The sequence below is a fragment of the Gavia stellata genome, chromosome 2 (genome assembly GCF_030936135.1).
Source record: "Gavia stellata isolate bGavSte3 chromosome 2, bGavSte3.hap2, whole genome shotgun sequence".
In the NCBI taxonomy this organism is placed as follows: domain Eukaryota; kingdom Metazoa; phylum Chordata; class Aves; order Gaviiformes; family Gaviidae; genus Gavia; species Gavia stellata.
The window spans coordinates 70,007,573-70,027,742 of NC_082595.1; the positions used below are offsets into that span (position 1 = coordinate 70,007,573).

The window sequence follows — 20,170 nt, forward strand, 5'->3', positions numbered from 1 at the left end:
TCAGAGTAGGATAATGAGAAATAATCCCAAATCTTAAAAACACCTTCCCCCCACCCCTCCCTCCTTCCCGGGCTCAAATTCACTCACAATTTTCTCTACCTCCTCCCGCCGAGCGGCACAGGGGGATGGGAAGTGGGGGTTGAGGTCAGTTCATCACATGTTGTTTCTGCTGCTCCTTCCTCCTTGCACTCTTCCCCTGCTCCAGCGTGGGGTCCCTTCCACAAGGAGACAGTTCTCCACGAACTTCTCCAACATGGGTCCTTCCCACAGGCTACAGTTCTTCATGAACTGCTCCAGTGTGGGTCTGGTCCTTTCCACGGGGTGCAGTCCTTCAGGAACAGACTGCTCCAGTGTGAGTCCCCCACAGGGTCACAAGTCCTGACAGCAAACCTGCTCCAGCGTGGGCTCCTCTCTCCATGGGTCCACAGGTCCTGCTGGGAGCCTGCTCCAGCATGGGCTTCCCACAGGGTCACAGCCTCCTTCAGGCACCCACCTGTTCTGGCGTGGGGTCCTCCACAGGCTGCAGGTGGATATCTGCTCCATCATGGACCTCCATGGGCTGCAGGGGCACAGCCTGCCTCACCGTGGTCTTCACCAGGGGCTGCAGGGGAATCTCTGCTCGGGAACCTGGAGCACCTCCTCCCCCTCCTTCTTCACTGACCTTGGTGTCTGCAGAGTTGTTTCTCTCACATATTCTCACTCCTTTCTCTGCTGCTGTTGCGCAGTTGTTTTTTCCCCTTCTTAACTATGTTATCCCAGAGGCGCTACCATCGTCACTGACTGGCTTGGCATTGGCCAGCAGCAGGTCCATCTTGGAGCCAGCTGGCATTGGCTCTATCGGACATAGGGGAAGCTTCTAGCAGCTTCTCACAGAAGCCACCCCTGTAGCCCCCTCACTATCAATATCATAGAATCATAGAATTGTTTAGGTTGGAAAAGACCTTTAAGATCATCAAGTCCAACCGTAAACCTAACCCTGCCAAGTCCACCACTAAACCATGTCCCTAAGCACCTCATCCACATGTTTTTTAAAAACCTCCAGGGATGGTGACTCAGCCATCTCCCTGGGCAGCCTGTTCCAATGTCTGACAACCCTTTCAGTGAAGAAATTTTTCCTAATGTCCAATCTAAACCTCCCCTGGTACAACTTGAGCCCGTTTCTTCTTGTCCAATCACTTGTCACTTGGGAGAGGAGACCGACACCCACCTCGCTACAACTTCCTTGCCATGCAAACCCAATACACGTGTCTATGATAGACCAAAACTTACCCCTATTTGCACTCTCCCTCTGATGATAATTTAGAAGAAACTCCACCAGAGAAGCTATCCCTAGTCTTCCATTCTCTAGTTCATGTTTCTTCTCCTGGAAGTTTCTTGGTGTTGCTCCCAGGAAGGGAGAAAAGGGGCAGCCAGGGAGCAAGAGGGTTTCTGCAGATACTTGGAAACTGCTTTTGTGGGGTTTTGTGAAACACACAGTGACTTCCTGATCAGAGGACTGACAGCCAAACTGGCAATACTATGACTGTTCATTTGGCAAGGGAGATGAAAGCCTTTGGGGGGCTTAATAGGCGTTAGAGATGCTCATGTCAGGGGACATGTCCAGAGCTCCATATAAAAGGTCGTTGCATCGTAGTTGTGTTGCAGCGGTGCTGCATAGTGAGGTTGCTATTTAGAGAGAGACGGTCTTTTTTTGTTTGTTTTATTTGAGTTAATGAGGCTAAAAAATTCTAAAATAACGGAGGTGCTTAAAAAAATCAGCAACCCTTTCAGTGAAGAAATTTTTCCTAATATACAATCTAAACCTCCCCTGGTGCAGCTTGAGGCCATTTCCTCTTGTCCTATTGCTTGTTACCTGGGAGAAGAGATCAGCAGCACCTCATGACAACCCCCTTTCAGGTAGTTGTAGAGAGCGATAAGGTCTCCCCTCAGCCTCCTTTTCTCCAGGCTAAACAACCCCCATTGCCTCAGCCACTCCTCGTAAGGCTTGTGCTCCAGACCCTTCACCAGCTTCGTTGCCCTTCTCTGGACACGCTCTGGCACCTCAATGTCCTTCTTGTAGTCAGGGGCCCAAAACTGAGCACAATATTTGAGGTTAATCTTGTTTTCATTAAATCCAAAGGCCTTTGCTACATTGGAAGTTCAGGTAAGAAGACCATGGGAATCTTGTTGGCTTTAAATGCAAAGATTTTTTATCAAATTATTTTAATGTTTTCCAAATGATTTATCAACAATCAGATTTTACTGCATTTTTATTTAGAAAACAAGCGAACCCAAAATATCCCCCCCTCCAATTATGTTATTTTCATTACTGCTTGGAGCTTTTTTGATGTATTTTGTTCTCTGTGGAAGACAACAGGAAACCTTCCCTAAGACATGCTGGCAATCACAAAGCCCAAATGCACATTAAACACCTCAAAGTATTCATTTGTGTGTGGACAGACAAGGTATGGCTGTACAGAACCTGTGTGATGTCAGAGGAGTTGAGTCATAGCATTGCCACTGTCAAAGTCACTACTGAACTCAGTAAGCTCAATTTATTATTTAAGTGTATAAATCAAGTTGTATAAGGCAAGCTAGCTACATTGTAGACTATAAGGAATTTTTTGGTGCTTCATTGTTTGAGCTACACCCCAAGAATAGGGAAGAAAAAGCTCATGAAAACAATCTATTGTTTTAATTTCATCACCAGTATTTATTTTTCTTTTCTTATGGCTGTGAGACGTGAATTTTGTACAAGTTAAAAAAAAACAGACTGACAAAGACATTAATAAAGGAATGTGAGAAATTTAGCATAATTTTTTCATACATCTGTTTATAAAAAAAGCACCACTTACACTGTAGTTTGCATAGCCAATTTGTTTTCATTGCAGCAATGTCTCTTGTCTGCTGATGCATCTAAGGGATGTGTTATTCTGCTCAGTTAGATAATCATACAACTTTCCTATCAGAACATTGTAACTTCCATAACATAAGTTAGTTGGTGGTCTTAGATATGCTGAATTCTTGGTCACTGTAGCTTTAACAGATTTTTTAGTAAAAATTAAGAAAAGTTCATAATTAAATGTTACCAAGTCAGTAAAAGAGGAAAAAACAAAACCCCAAACCCAAAGATGTTGAAGCTATGAGTAAATCAAGTGCATTTTTCCATTAATTTTCTGACTGGTTGAGAACCTTCTGAGGAAGACAGATAAAATTTCTACTGCTGACAAAACTTCAGGCATGGATTCATTTTTTTGTGATGAACTTACACCATGTCCTGCAAAGTGTGGAGTGTTTTCTCCCAATCTGGCTAATCAGTCGAGCTGTCACTCAACCCTGTGCAGAAGCTACTCGAGCACCTTGCAAACCGAATCTTGAGGGAAGGGCGTGGTGGAAGAAAAGGAAAAAAAAAAAGGAAAAGAATAAACAGGAAGGCCAGAATATCCTTTCTCCTTTCATTTCTGTAACCCACCTTTCACTTTTGAACTCTGTTTAGTAATAGAGTTGCATCTGTCTGCATTTTTGTGTCTTCGTATCTCTCACATTCCCCCAAATTTTCTTGGTGGCTTTATATTTGTGGTTCCCAAGAAAGTTAATGAGAGGCCTGTGCCCAAGTCTTTGTGAATTCTGAAAATGTAGAGAAACATTATGTCATAGCCTCAATGCACAACTTTTAACTTACCCAGTTAATTAATTCTGCTCAGACTATGCTAGAGTTTCTTTAATTGCCATTTAAATGTAGTCTTTTATGTACTTATTCAGAATCATTAGATTCAAACTAATTTTGCTGTTACAGTATAGTGACATTGCGTATTCTTTGATTTGTGGGGTATGTTCTTCAACCTGATTACTTTGTCCTTGTTTATAAATTAGCCAGGAAAACACCAGAGTATTTCTTTGTCCCTGTGTTTCTTTGCAACTAGATAAGTTAAGTGATGACATGATGACATACTCAGGGGTTTTTTTTAAGCAGATTTGTAGAGAGGTAAAGGTTTCACTTCATTCGGTGGAAAAGTCAGAATAAGTTACCAGTACTTAGCAAGCATTGTATTTCTGGATCTCTATTTGTGTGAACAGCAGTATGTGAACACCTCTCAAAAGACTTTTTAGGAGGACTTTGGACAACAAGGGCATATTAGGCTTGGGAAATGAATATGAGGTCTGAGAGATTCCTGACAGGCAACAGCAAACATTCGGTGGATGATGGTATGCAGCCACAGGACAGCCCTATTTAGATATGTCATTCACACTATAGCTGAGGCACCATTAAGAGTCTTGAGTTTACTCTGGCTAAACCATACAACATAATTCCTTGGCTGAAACATGAATAATCTTTAGATGCTATTGCAGTTTAAAAATCAAGCTAAAATAAACAACTTTTTCAGTTAGACATTTATCATTGCATAGTAGTTAGACAAATAAAATACTACAGTCTAAGCTCGTTATAAAACAATATATATTAGGTGCCAGAGAAGGCATAACAGATGCCATCTCTCACTATAAAAGTAATTTACAGTTTCAAACATAGTCATGACTTGAACGTACACAAATTATTGGAAAAGGGGATCAGAGGTTATAAAGTCTCCTTTTGTTACTGGATTTCTTATGTCTAATATTTCACATTGAAATCCACATTTGGGAATTATTTTATAATGGTCTGCTTTCAGTTTATCTAAACTTTTCAGATACATTAGCTAAAAAGTGCCTGTGGCTGATGTTGTGATTTACCAGCCAAGTATCTCGTAAGAGAACAATGCCCCCAAATTATTTTCAAAATTTTCTTTTTGATAGTGTGGCAGATTAAACATTTTGTATTTCTGATGTCTCCCATGCCAAACTGTCATATGTTTGTAGCAGGTTAATACAGAAGGGGGTTGACAAATCTTGCTATAATCACTACCCCATGTTGTTTTCATCCTCCTTGTCTGCTGCTCATTTTCGTTGTGAAAAACCCTAATATATCAGTGACAGGAGGTCTGGATTTGTGGCCGACTGTTATAATTACTCCCACTGAGGCACTGTCAATAGGATTAAAATAAAGATTCTGGACCTGTCCATCGTAGATGAGGTCAGCAGCACTAGCAGTGGGAGTACTGTTTCTGCAAGCTGTGCTTTCAGTCCTGAGTTATGGAACCATAGACATTAATATGAAGCAAATATTTGAAAGCTCCAGTGGAGAAAGACCAGCCTTTTTTCTGCATTAGCTAAAATATCCATCTGTAATAAATAATCTAACAGCATCCATCTATGTCCTGACCATACATATATGTATGTTAATTTTCAAATGTATCAGAGCCCCAGAGAGTTTCAATTACAGAACAATCCATTTTGCATTTTATAATTAATAAAGTCTTTGCAGCTGCATAACTTCATCCAGGAAACATCTGCACAAACTCCTTGTGTATACATAATTTCTGTGAAAAGGGGGTTAGCTGAATTGTCTTTAATGTTCACAGGCTTGAGGAGGCTAGAAAAGTAGGCAGTCGATTAAGATAACGCAAAACAAATAACAAGAATGGAGGCTTATGTCCACACAGCTATAAAACAAATTCTAGCCACTGCCTGTAGGAAAAAATACAATGTACAGGATCACTTTAACATACAGTCACCTTACTTTATTCAAGTGAAGAGGAGGGAGGAACCCAGGGGAAAAGCTGAGCTCTCCCAAGGTGGGCAGTCGTTTTGCCGTGGTTCTCAGTGGGACCAGGTTACCCCAAGTTCGTAAGTAATACGCTGTTGTTGAAATGCTGTGGTTACTCTTTTGCCATCCTTTGACACTGACTTCGAAAAAGTATCATTTTTTAAACGTTAGTTTTTTCTTCTTCAGTGTGCATGAAACTATGGCATGCATGGCACTCAAACGTACTCATGGCAGCAAACTCAGGGAATAGTGAGCAAACCAGAATAAACAGATAAGCTCTCTTGCTCTGCGAGCACAGTATGTCATCTTTATTTTTCTCCCCTCACACCAGTCTACTTTTTAGAATGGGATCAAACAGTAATTAGTACAGTCACCTCCTTGCAACTCATTGTGTTTCATTATTTTCATATAAACTCAAAAATTATTGTCAAAAGCCATGTTCAATCAAGTGTCTAACATGCTGAAACAATTGTGTGCCCTTTCAGTCTTAAGCTGGTATGCCACCTGGAAGCCTTGCACTTCTACAAATGGAGATTTCTTGTTTTAATTTGTTTGCATTATTGTAGTAGCAAGTAATTTTCTTGATTAATATGTCACTGCCCTACAACTGTTTACTCTTTCTCCTTTGGTTATATAAACATCAGCTGTTACACATTTCAGTCATAGCCTTTACCATATTTCCATCATCCCTCTCAGTTTAAGTTTCCTAGCTCTCCAAGAAGCAAAATGAATCTCCATAGTGTTTATAGTGAAAAGGTTACATAAAAATGAACAGTACTTAACACGTCCCTTTTTTCCTTTTTCCTGTCCCACAAGTGGGACTCCAGACTGCTGTTTGCTGCTCTCTACATCTGCCTTCATTCCCCCTTCTAGAGTTTCTTGGATTTTTTTTTTTTATAAATATGAAAAGAAAAATATACATTATTTGATCTCTACCAGGCCACTAAGGCGTGTGATGAGTTCACAGCAGAGAAGCTGCTGTTTTTCTATATAAGCTGCAATCAGCACCTCTAGTTATGACAGCTAATGCCTTGTAGTGCCACAGATGTGGCATCATAGTTCTTAGTAGTGTGTATTAATTCCTCAGTATTTACTTGTGGCTTTGCAGTAGTCCATTATTTACAGTATTTGTATAGGCCCTTAAACGATACCAAACACATTGGCTCAAAATGTTTGCAATTGCACTGACTGCAGTGGCATGTGCTAAAGGTGTATTCGAGCGAGTACCGTGCACTGACGCTGCAACCTTGCCCAGCCGTGTACCAGACCCTACTGTCACGATACGTCCTTGTTACGGCTGAGTGCTACTGGATGTACAAGAAGAAAGCAACTTAGTCCAAGCCAAGAAAATGTGCTAGTGTCATCTTCAGTGGGGTCTTTCATCATATACAGACAGAATAGTGTACCTCTTTATCTAGGGCTTCCAGGCAAGGAAGTTTAAATATGAAACGACAATGCCCTGCTCAGTTTCAAACCGCAGCTCCACGGCGTAAGGAGGCTCTCTCATCTAAGGGCCGTTCACATCGTCTTTGTATTTCACGATGGAACTCTGCCAGCTTCCTAACAAGAGAAACCTCTTTGCTTCACAGCGGAGGTGGGAAGATTTTCTCTGAGGAGCAGCCATGGCTATCGCAGACAAATAAACAAATCCAAGGTACTGGGTAGTCCTTGGGGGGATCACTGGTGGTCGGTCCCTGGCAGAGGCTAAGATATTAAGCAAAGGATTGTGTCTTGGCTGAAGCATAGCTTTCTTCTGTATTTATTGTTGGTTTTGTAATGTGTGGGGAAAGAGTAACTAACTTTTGTGCTATTTGAAGACTGGTTTAGGTTAGGCTTGTAGGTGTTACTCTGTGTCTTTGTGCTGTCGGTAAATTTGACTGCTCTTAGTTTGAAACCTTTTTCTGGAATGTTTAAGGCTTTGGAGCAGCTGTTGGAGCAAAATGGGAGCTTCATCTGGGAAGAGCTGTTCTATTAAATTAGCAGCTGTAAATGACACACCACAGTGAATGGAAGTAAATTTATTTTGTGCTGGCTTTCTTCCCTTTCCCCCACAACCCCCATCTTTCCCAGTACCCCAGAAGCACTTCAGTAGTAAAAGTACTCCTGGTTCTTAACTTGCTTGAGGAGGATCAAATGAGTTCACATTTTACTCAGATCAACAATAATGAGGATTATGGCTACAACACCAGGGTGCTGCCTTGCCAGTTACACCCTCCTGCAGATCTCCCATTGCTTGAGTTCAGTACCTTGATTTACAATATAGTCTCCCTTTATAGGGAAGAAGTGCTGCTGATGAGTGTTCTCCTGCACTAATGAATTGAAATATTAAAATGGATGTGATCAAATGCAATTTGAGTTGCCTCAAGCTTTGCCATGAGATACTTTTGTGGAACAGTACCTATATTTATCACCTTTAGATTTGCATATACATAGCTCCAAGTAATGTTTGGCTAATGTAGGGTTTTTTTACAATTAGCATTTTTTTAAAGCTGCTTATGGAGGTAGTGGCAGTGGGGTTTTTATGCCACCTGTCCCTGTCATCTTACAAATATTACATAAAGAACTAAACTGGATCAAAATAAGTGGATTTAAAATAGTGTAGAACCAAAAAAGGTATTTAAATTACTTGTAATATAAAAAAGTTCATCATGGCAGTTTGGCAAGATAGGACAAAAGGGGGAGGGAAAAGGAGTCAAAAAAGTATTTTTGAATGGTTCTTTCCCATCTGTGATCTGTAATAGCTCACTGGCAAGTTATCACACCTCCATAAGTGGTCCATGCAACACCCTGTCTTGGTAGAGTTTTCAGTTGTAAGTTTCTTGGCAAGGACAATGATATATTTTAAAAACAGATAAAGATTCATAGCTCCCCAAATTTTTGAGCAATAGAATTACTCCACTGCTAGGCTGAAAAGAACAAATTTTTGTGACAAATTTGAATTTATGAAGAAAATTGAGAAAATAATTTAGTTCTATTCCTCCAATGAGTACTTTTAATTATGATGTATACTCCTGCTTACCGTCCTTTCTAAAGAATTAGAAAGTTTTTAAAAACCCTTTTTAAAAGCACTCTTTTCATACTGTTAAAACTTTCAATGCTGGACTATTTTGCCCCTTATATTTATGGGGTGTATAAGTTGAAGGGATGGTTATTAAATGTCGATGCAAGCCTCTTATTGGCAAAAAAATTTAGTGGAATTGTAGCATGGTATAAGTGCCTGAACCTGCTGCCTGTGGTATGCTGTGTGGGAGAATAAATGGCTTTCAGTCCTGTAAACTAGTCACAGACATTCAGATCCTTTGAACTCTAATAAGAAATGCACACTTACTTACTTTAAATAGTAAGTGACTAAGCATATAAATGTCTTGATCAAGTCATCAGAAAAAAAATGAAAAGGGGTTTTCCATTTACGTTTTGTTATTTCTGTCTGAAATCTCTATTTTGCCCTCTGTGTCTTTGCTTTGTAATGTTCCCTGCTGAGAAGGACAGACTGGAAACACAGTAGGGATCTTTGCCTTTTAAGTTGCTCTTTGCTTTGCAGAGGGCTGCGTGCTGGAAGACCTGGTGTATTTGTCCAGTGTTTTGCTCAGTAAGAGAGGAACATGACTGTTTAAGAAAGGCAGGAAACTATTATCTGGTAATTTTAGCTACATTTCAATTGCAAGTACTGAAAGAGCAGACAGAAGTTTAAATATATGTCTTAAGGTACACGCATACAAATCAGTTCAGCTTTTGTGCTCTTTGTCTTTGGCCGGGAAAGTCTGAAACAATCTTGAATGAAGGTGTAAAAGGATAATTCTGAGTTAAATATGTCACAACTATGAATTCACGGGTCCTGTTTATCCAAAGTGTTTCTCCAAAATTCTTCCTGTCTTCTTTTCTAAATAGCATATGTGACAGCTACTGTGGTAGAATCAAACTATAGCGTGTTTTACAAGCAGGGCTAGATTTTCTTCTAAAGCAAACTCGTACCCCTTTGTCAAAGTCAAAGGATACATGCTTTGCATGCTAATTTTCTCTGCCAGGTGATTTAGCTTCCATCCACTGTTTTTTTCAGCATGACAAACTCTAAATGTTATGGCAATTTCTATCCTTTAGGCATATTTTTCTTTAGAAAATTAGTATATTGATAGAGAGCAACAGAGGGCCAGCATTTCCTATCATTTTATACTGGTATGATCCATTGTTGATTTACCTAATTCATCAACTTTAATCTACTGTTATCTTAACTATTACCACCATTTTTTTCTCTCAGTTGCATAAAATTCATCAGATTAATAAGAGTCATGTTGCTGTAGCTACACTGTGAGTCCAGTCTAAAGGCTATTAAAGTCAAAGACATTCCTCATTGACTTGAGTGAGATTTGGACAAAGTTCATTGTTTTCATGCTCTTTCCATCACTGCAGTACCAGACAACTGAAATAACTGTTCCAAATATCAGTGTCGTTGGATACTTAGCATTTCTGTTCTGAGAAAATATCCAAGCAAATATGAATATAACCAAAGTAAATTCTCTCTCTCTGAATTCAGAATGACTATTTAACTAGCTTTAATATTTTGATACCAAATACTAAGTTTCTCCCGCTGTCCCTTTTCTTTGCATACAGGTGATGACTTAAGAAGGTTAGACTGTCTGTTAGCGTTGGAAAAAAAAGAATAAAATAGTGTGGTTGAAAAAGCCTCTGCTTTATTAGAAAGTTCTGGAGGACTTTTGTGTTCTGTTTTTCATGTTGACAGTGTTTGTAAGTTTGCCCATAACCTCAGTGCTGAAATGGAGTCTTAATCTGTTTCCAGTTTTGGCATTGTCTGATCTCCACTTCCTTCTTCCTCGTCCTCTACAGCTCTCATAGTTTATCCATTCTTAAGCTGGCTGTATAGGTTGCAGTTCTCTGCTTGTAAGAATCATTCTAGGTGTGTTTTATGGGTGTTTCTGCTTTGGGAACTGTGGCAATAGCTGATAAAAGTACTTCTAAATATCAGTTTCGGAACACAGCACGTTTTTTAGTTCCATGGGTTCACAACTGGCAAACCAAAGTATGAAATGATCTTACATGCGTATTTCCAACTATCTACCTTTTAACTTTCTTTTGAAAGTTTTAGTAAATTCATTTCAGCCTAGCTGTCTCTCTCTGTGAAAATGGAAAAACCAATTGTGCAACTTACGCTGCCTGCCTTCCTCCTCTTTCTGCTTGTTCCTACCAGCATCATTTGTCCAACAAGTGTTCACGCATCATTCTTTCCTCAGGATCAGGGTTCACCAGTGTGAACCAACCAACCAACTTCTTTCGGTTTCTCAGGTCAGGGAAGAGTAGCCTTTGCTCCATTAATTCCAACTCAGCTATTTCAGACACCGGAAACACTTCAGTGGCCTTAAAGCAGGGATTCTCCAGACTGTTTTTTCCTTGTTTAGGCCTATTGCAGGCATCCAGCTGTTTCACACCACTACTGTACTCTTCTTTGGTGAAAAACAGATGCTTATTATATTTCTGTGGCCCTCTATGTTAAAATATTGTGCTGCCAACTGCTGAGGTATTTGTAGTGTGTGCTTAAACTCATAAAAATGCCACAAAATCATTAACAGCATGAAGAAAAAGAAATTGTGATTTCTTTTGGCTTGTGCCAACATAACAGAATGGATAGTTTAGACATTTACAGGAATGTGCACCTCATGTGACAGAGACAGAAAAAAGATCAGAATAGTCCATGCAAATCTAAACCTTAATTTGTTTTGTTCTGCTTTAGCTTGTGGCCGTGGGTTCTACAAATCCTCCTCACAAGATCTGCAGTGCTCCCGCTGCCCTACTCACAGCTTCTCTGACAAAGAAGGATCTTCGAGATGCGATTGTGAAGATAGCTATTATAGAGCACCTTCTGATCCACCATATGTCGCATGCACAAGTGAGTCAGTCAAGAATTTAGTAGTAAAGGACGTTGCTTAACCAACCAGGTGCAACCACTTGTAGCTAGTAGTTTTGGCTGGCTTTTCCTATATTTGAAAAGTACATTTACAACAGAAAATGAAATTGAAAGGCAGAGGGGAAAAAAAGTTGACAGTGAATATAGAATCAGCATAAATATAATTTTCATGTTTGCTTGATATAACATTGGAAAAAGCTGCATGTTGGCTAAGTGTGTAACTCATTGGGATAAATAGAATACAGGCATAGTTCTACCATGGCTGTAAAATTGTTGTAGACAATGTGCTTTATGTGATATAATACCAAAATGAGTAGCATGAAAAATGAAAAGTAACCTGTGCAGATCTGAGCTTTGATTGAGCTGTAATTGGATCTGGCTTGACCTTCTAACTGCAAATAGACTAGCCTACACAGATTGGTGGTTCAAACAGTGGAAGTCTCCTAAATCCAAAGCAGCACCAAATAGTTCTGTAAATCGTATCAGAGCCGATAAGAAAGGACTAGATGCAGTTGGTGTAGTATGTTTAGAAGAGAAGAACAAATGCCATACTTGGGAAAACTATAAAAGGTAGTACCTTTGGTATAATGTACCAAATATTGATGTACCTATAGGTACATTAACAAATTCTTTTCATTGCACAGAAGAGAAACGGCTAAAGTCAGTTGAAGTAAATACACAGACAATTGTTATTCTGATGCCTTAATGGAAAATAAAGCTCTTGCCAAGTGAATTCGAGGAAGCTTTTATGCAGCTTGTAGTAAAAATAAGGAAATATTTATGCGAAGAAAAATGCTTCAACTATTTTCTGTCTCAGTAATTAAAATGTTAGCTACATGTCCCACCGTGGTTCTGTGCAATTACCCTGGACTTTTTTGTGTGTTACATAGGACCTCCATCTGCACCACAGAATCTCATTTTCAATATCAACCAGACTACCGTGAGTTTGGAGTGGAGTCCTCCTGCTGACAACGGGGGAAGAAATGATGTGACCTACCGCATTTTGTGCAAGAGGTGCAGCTGGGAGCAGGGTGAATGTGTTCCCTGTGGGAGTAACATTGGATATATGCCCCAGCAAACTGGATTAGTAGATAACTATGTCACTGTCATGGACCTGCTAGCTCATGCTAACTACACGTTTGAAGTTGAAGCTGTGAATGGGGTTTCTGACTTGAGTCGTTCCCAGAGGCTTTTTGCAGCTGTCAGTATTACCACTGGTCAAGCAGGTAAGTTTTCATCACTTATGAATCTCAACACTGTGAGACTGAGAGAAGTTGGGAACATGCAAACTACAGATGCAGTAAATCAGGAGCATGTTTTGTGTGTTCTGGCTCATTAATCTTTTTACCTTGCCAAATAGTTAATTTGAGCTTATACTATTTCATGATAACCTGTCCTGTTTCTTGGCCTCAGGATTGCTTTCAGAAAGCATTCATGAAAGACTTAAAGAAGACATACTGCTTTATTATTAAATAGATTTTCTTAAGTCTGCAAGTTTTTTTTCTTTTCTTCTTATGTCATTGTAGGTTGTTCCCTAGTATTTGAAGAAAAAAAAAGTAGATGTAACAGTCCTGTGCAGGCTTCCTTTCTGAATTTTTTAAACCTGTACGGGTGTCCTAGGTCACTGGAAGATGATTTGGATATCTGATGGTGTTTTCAGTGTTCATGTTTTCCCTCAGGATAATGTTTCTAATTTATCTTATATTTCCAGATATTTGATTATGAGATTCAGTGAGAATGTGATGATTATTCTTTGTTTCTTCTGCTTATCATAATCTGACAGGTGAAATGTCAGGGAAAATAAAATCAAACTAGCATATCACCCCAGGGGAAAAAAGGGCTTTAGTTGTCTGCATGCTGAGTGAAAAAAAAGATTTCTCTGATTTAGGTTTCTGAAATGACGAGTTGCTCGTTGGTAAAAATTATAGGCCTCTGAATCTATAATAGTGCACTGTGGACTTTAAGAGAGGATAGTAAAACTAACCTTTTATACATTGAACAAAAACTGAACATTAATTGCAAGATCTGGCTTCTGAAAAAATGCTTTAAAAGAAAATATGAAGTGAATAAAACAGCTAATCAATGTTTTAAAGGATACTTCATACTTACAACTTGGAGGAAATTTTAATGACTGTGATCAAGCTATTCTTTTTTAGTGCAGTAGAAATGATCCCGTACAGTAATGCTTTGTACTGAGGACAAACTCACCGTACAGGGGCAATGAACAAATAGGAAAAACTGTAGTTATTTTGCACTTCGAAGATGGTCGTCTCAAAAAAAAAAAAAAAAAGGGACAAGGAATTTACTTCAAAACTCCCTCCCCTATACCTAGGATGGTTTACATAGTTGTTAAAGTTAGGCTGGAATATTTATGAGATATTTAATTTCCCCATAGTGCTTTTCTGGATACAAAATGCACATTTTATATTATTTTGGAACCATCCCTGTGACTGAAAGGATTGGTCTCTGTGCTCGTTCAGTTCTTGGAGTTTATGATGAGATTTTGAGCACAGAGAACTTACACTGAAACTATTTTTGCACTGCAGATTGTATTATTTTGGCACCTTGATTTTTCTTCTTTAAAATAATTCTCAATAATTCTTCAAACGTGCCCAGGTGGACAGTGTTCTGCTCTCTGTAGATGTCTGTACAGAACTACCACATGAAGAAGAGGATTTGAACTTTCTCCTATTTAGCTAAATCAAATTGGCTTTACCGTATGTGCTTTGATGGTTCAGTGGCACACAGGGTACAGGAAGATACAGTGCAATTTGGTGGCTAGTACCACATCTCAGGAAGATGAAAAAGCCTTAATCAGAAGTTTGTTGTATTACCCCCAAGATAATTCATTGTAGTTAATTCTCTTGTGTTCTCATAGTCATAGATTTCTAGGTTTTTTCAGGCCAGAAGACATAATATGGTTATCCTGTGTTATCTTATAAGTAGCACAAGCTATATGAATTTATGAAATGATCCTCACATCAAGCCCAGTGATGTTAGTGAAACTATAGCTTGCATATATATTAGAGACAACATCTAAACTTTACCTAGTGATTTCAAGTAATGGAAAAACCTTCACCCTCCTAGATAAGTTTTGTAAGAGCATGCAGCAGGAAGCAGGAGACCTGACTCTGTTCCTTCCCTGCTCTCCAGTTTGCTGTGGGATTATGCACAGGCAAGCATTTCCTAGCAATACAGAATCTGACACTGTCACAGCTGAGAGAAAGGGTACTCGTACAACTGAAGCTTTGCCTGCTTAGCACTTCTGAATATCAGGATTTAAAGGCTTCCAGTTGGGCATCTAAGAGGAATATGTATAGGAAACAGATCTTGAGGAAAAAAGAGTTTTTAAGCTCTCTTTGTTGCAGTTTTCTCTGTCTGTAAAATGAAGATAACCCTTACCTTTCATTACCAAGCTCTTCAAGATTTTCTGATTAAAAGTACCATATAAATGCAGGAATTTTTTTCACCCAAATTACAAAATTCATGTTGAAAAAAATACAGTCTTTTAGAACAAATGGATTCACTAAAAGGAAAGACCTCTTTTACATTATTTTTGCAACAGCATGTTTTGGATCCTAATACTGATTTCTTTGGTTTCTCAAGGAGGAAAATATTTTAGGTGGAACAGATTGATGACTATAATTGAACAGAAAGAGACTGGTTGCTCAAAGGAGACTGTTATGCTTCTGTGCTCCTATTTTATTTTACCATGGAGAGAAAGAAAATGTTGGATTTATTTATAGCCAAGTAAACTAGGATTCATGCAGCTCTCATTTGTTACTGTGGGACTGTTCTATACTTTTGGCAAAAATTACTTTTTCTATGCCCATATTGCTTTTTATGTCTGTAAATGTGTCTAACTAAACCTTCTTCACATGTTGTTATGCTAGCACAATAGGTGGCTATATATAATTACTGGGTTAAGCAGTTGCACAGAGGCTTGCAGTGAGATTTTTTCCTTTGTAGTTTTGGTTTAATTGAATTGATCCTTTGTGGCCATATTCAAAAAATTCAAATCATTGTGTAATGATAACAGGAAATTATTGATAAAAGAATGGGGTTATGGAATATATTCAGTGTTTCTTCACCCACATGTAACAGGCTTCTGAAGAGACAAAGAGAGCATGTCACAGAAAAGAACCAGGTGACTGATAAAGAACTATTTATATTTGTGGAAATAACACAATAAAATGACTGCAGGTGGTTAGGTAGCATTTCACATTGCTCACATATATACACATATGACACATCGCTATTCATTCCTTGTGTTAAAAAGATTTAGTGACTAGGCTATCAGTTGTCATATGGCATATTTTTTATGCTGCAGCCAAGAACCAAGAGGCTTTTTGTTTTGCTTTGTTTTGTTTTTTGACAAAAGCATGAAAGAACTGAGCCAGAATCAGAGGTAAAAGATTAAGTGCGCTAAGCCCCCCAGGAGTTAACCATCTTGTTTCATATCTTACCTATCCAGCATCATATAAAGAATACAGGATGTCATCCCAGTATTGCAAGCTGATCTATGTGAACCCCTGCATCCTTGTAGAATTCAGATTTAAACGTGACTAAGCCCCAGTTACAACAGGTGAATGTACTGAAGAGCTGCAGGTGGCAAACAGCTGACAAACACTACCTTTGCAAGATTATTGAATGGTTGTTTATCAAAGATAAAATTTACCACTTCCCTAATAAGATGTTCACCTTTTGATGTTACTGGTAGTTCCTTTTGATCCATCAAATTCCATTCCAAATTTTACATTTTTTCCATACAACACTCAAAAGGCTAATGGAATTGGGTAGGTTTCACAGCAGATGAATATTTATTAGATTTTGGCATTTATGCACTTTCAAACCTTTAAAAAATTTGTGTTTCAATAACAATTGTATCATTTTTCTGCTGACATAGTGTGTTTTTAAAAGTGTCTTTCTACATCCTTTCCTCTGGAATTTATCTGAATGGACAATGGACTGGTCTCTGATAAAGAGTGATATTCACCCAACCTAGCCTGACTTTGAGTAAACTTAAGATAGGTTGGATGAATCCCAGCATTTATCAGGGTTTGAGAAAATTTATGTATCTGTCCTGAGTCAGTTTGGGTTGTCTTTATAGTCATTGGAAAGAAAAAATCATATCCAAGGGGACACTCATCATGTCTTATTACTGTAACCAAACAGGACAAACAAAAGTTAAAATGTAATGCCAATATCTGTTCCTAAAAGTACTCTCTGTTCGTATGCAGGGGGCACTTGCTAATGCTCGCTGCTTCTTCACAGCAAGAGAAGGGTGCCCCACAGCACTCTTAGGTCATGCTATGCCTTCAGATGCACTTAATGCTGACAGCTTGAAGTGGTTAAAAAACCCTGATTCAGTTCCATAATCAAGGCTTACTCTTGAAAAAATTTTTTTCGTAACAATTTATTTTGGATATGTTGATTTGCTTTTCCCTTTTTTTACATGTTAGAGTTCAATTTTCAGACCTTTTCCTACAAAAAACAGATGCCAAAATTCACAGTTTAAAAAAAAAAAAAGGGGAACTGAATTTTTCAAAGTTGCATTATCCTGGTAACTTGAACAGAAAAAACATTATATGCTATAAAATCATGACTATTAGCAGCAGTACCGTTGATTTACATGGCAAGAAGAAATGATTGAATGAATAAAGGAAACAAGCCATCCCTTATGTAAAGCTGTGTGATGGGTTCTGCCTTTCTTAGGTACTTCTGAAGTCTTTCGAAACAGGGGAAACACTTTGCATTCTCCCCTGCTCTATATTCTCCTTTTGTTGCTGCTGTTCATCATTTTTCTCTTCTTTGCTTCTCTTCACATTTTCCCCAGCTCTCAATTACCTCTACTCATTTTTTAAAGGCTCCTCTTTCATAGTCTCTGCACTATTGACCATCTATTTGTTTCCTGTTCCCTGTCAGTCTCACTTAAGCCTGACTTTTCTTCAGCAATGAGCTGTCCCCCAGCAGAGGCAGCAGTCAAGAAGATTTATGCCTTTGGCTTTCCCAGTGGCTTTGACCTCACCGTTCTAGTCCTATTCTCACTTCTCTCCTTTCCCCAGACCATTTTGGTGTCTTCCCATTCTGCCGCCAAGTTGTTTTAATCAACCTTCATCTATGCCTTCCATCCAATGTTCACTTCTGGTGATACATGACAGCTTATTACAAATAGCTTCAGTGTTCAACTTAACATTGCTTTTATGTCTTCCCATTTCAATGGACTTCCTTTAGCTTCAGGTTTCATTTGATATTTCCTGCTAGTGGCTACTTTTTGAGCTATGCTTCATCTTCTAGCCTTCAACGGTCGATCAGCTTTCCCACACTGATATGGCTACATCATCTGTATATATATGTAAAAACAATGCTTCATGTAAAAAGAATTCCCATTATAAAAATAATGTTTTTCTTTTCTTTTTACCAAATGTGTTTCACCTGTTGAGCTGGGAGAATTATTTTATATAAAAAGTCACTTTCAAAACTGATGTTCCCTAACCCCTTTCATTAAGCTGTGGTTTTTAGAAACATATGTTATGATGATTGTGCTTTGGGTTACCATTTTCCTTAGTTTATGTAATGGGAGCTACAAAGATGTTAGTGCTTATTCTTAATAATACTTAAGTTATATTTTAGACTGTTGTAACTTTTTTCTAGACCAGTAGGCAGACAGCATAGTTCTGTAAATGTTCTGCACTCCATGGCCACCAACTGAAAACGGTAAAACTAGAATAGAAATTAATTATATGTGTATTTATTATTATTCTAGTTTTTTACATGACTATTCAGTACATTTAAAAAATGGATTGGGTTATTTCTGTGGAGCTAAGACTGCCTATTGATCTGCAATTACATTACCCTGGATAAATATCACAGATATTTTGACAGGAGAAGGTAACTGAATTTATGCCTAAATTAAACTGATGGATAAAAACTTGATAAGAATCCCAGTCTCTGTATAGCAAATACCATCAGATCAGGGAAAGCAGTTTGTTGATTCACTGATTGTATCAGGTCATATTTAATGTAGTGAAATCCACAAGGTTATAGAGATACGGTGGAATTGCTAGTTTGGGGTATTATTGTAAGATTGCTAAATGTTAATTTTTTTTAGGATTTTCACAAAGAAGGAATCATCTATATAGGATATAATATGGCATGGCATATATGATATTTGACAGTTTTGATAATATTATATATATACATATACAGAATACATCTCTATATATAAATTTGAAATGACAAGCAATATGTTTTGTAAGAAAACTTACCACAGAATAGACAATTTATAGTAATTAATTTTTTCTAATTTTTAGTTCTAATTTATTCTAATATTTTTCACTGAAAGATAAGAGAGAAAGCAAGAAAGCAGATGTTAGCTGTGTTGCTTAGGGTCTGATCCTGCACCGCTGAAGTCAATGGAAGTTTTGTCATTGACTTCAATAGGAGCAGGATTTGAACCTTATGCTCTATCAGAACACACAGGAACCAAAGCAATGGGCACTCTGTCATCCTGAAAGGAAACTTTAACTTCATATCACATTTTGATTCTGACTGTAGCAGGTTTTTGCACATCAGTTTGTGGCTGAATGTAATTTGAATTTATTTTTTTTTTTGTATGCTAAAAATATGATTTTTTTTTTTCAAATGGGTATCACAGCTCCTGCCTGTCCAGCTTTACCATAAAAGCTTTTTAGAAATAGATGTAATAATTTTTACTAAGAAACTAAGCTAGTTCTTCTGGTAGAGACTATGTGAATTTTACAATATTTAGAAATAAAAATAGTGGGAAGCTACACTCTAGTGTAGCTACACAAAGACAAAGTAAAGCTTCAGCTTCACAGAAACAAAGCTCTGAATTAGAAATGGTCAGATTAAGCTTCTCTGTATGTTAAATGTTTGGTAGCAACCTGCTAGGAGAAGCATGACAGCCACAGGGCTGTTAACTTTCCCGTGCACTGAACTATTGAAATAGCAGGTTATGTCACCACAGTCAAATGTAAAGCATACTAAAGCATAATTTCACCAGCTCCACAACAAATAACTATGTACTTGAGGAAGAAAATGAGTGATGGACATGGCATTTTGGGACATGGTTTAGTGGGCATGCTGGTGTTGGTTGATGGTTGGACTTGATGATCTTACAGGTCTTCTCCAATCGTAGTGATTCTGTGATTCTGTGACATAAAGTACAATTTAGCCAAAGAAAGGAGAGATTGGTTTGCTAATGTGACACAAAGGACTAGGAGCCACTTCTTCTAATGTTACAAATGCGGGCTGGACATCTCCTTGATGCTTATGAGTTACACTAATTGTCTTCTTAAAAGTAGTGATGAAAAATTAATCCTGACCTTGAAAAGAAAATATGTGTGTTAACATCACATTTTCTATGACCAATCCCAGAAAGGTTTGTAAAATAAAAGAGCCTCTACTTGTGACACCTGCTGGGTGGATTAGTCCCTCATAAATATGTCTGGCTTATTCTTTCACTTCTTCCATAGTTAGATTATTTCTCATGGCCATAAGTCCTTTTGAACAGAGTAGAAACCAAATAGTACTCTTTGAGCTTTTTATAAGAGTTTGGGACTCTTATACAAAGTTCTGCAATGACCTGCCCAACCTCAAAGGCTTTCAAG

At 38.3% G+C, this 20,170-nt stretch overlaps 1 protein-coding gene across 6 annotated transcripts in view; it reads left to right on the plus strand.

Annotated features, from left to right (window-relative positions):
* EPHA7 (EPH receptor A7) overlaps positions 1-20,170 on the plus strand; it is a 165,920-nt gene that overhangs the window by 45,482 nt on the left and 100,268 nt on the right. For all 6 annotated transcript variants that reach the window (XM_059829381.1, XM_059829347.1, XM_059829373.1 and 3 more), the window contains exons 4-5: positions 11,364-11,519; positions 12,428-12,763. In XM_059829381.1, the coding sequence (XP_059685364.1) occupies positions 11,364-11,519; positions 12,428-12,763 (492 nt within the window). The remainder of the gene's footprint in view (positions 1-11,363; positions 11,520-12,427; positions 12,764-20,170) is intronic.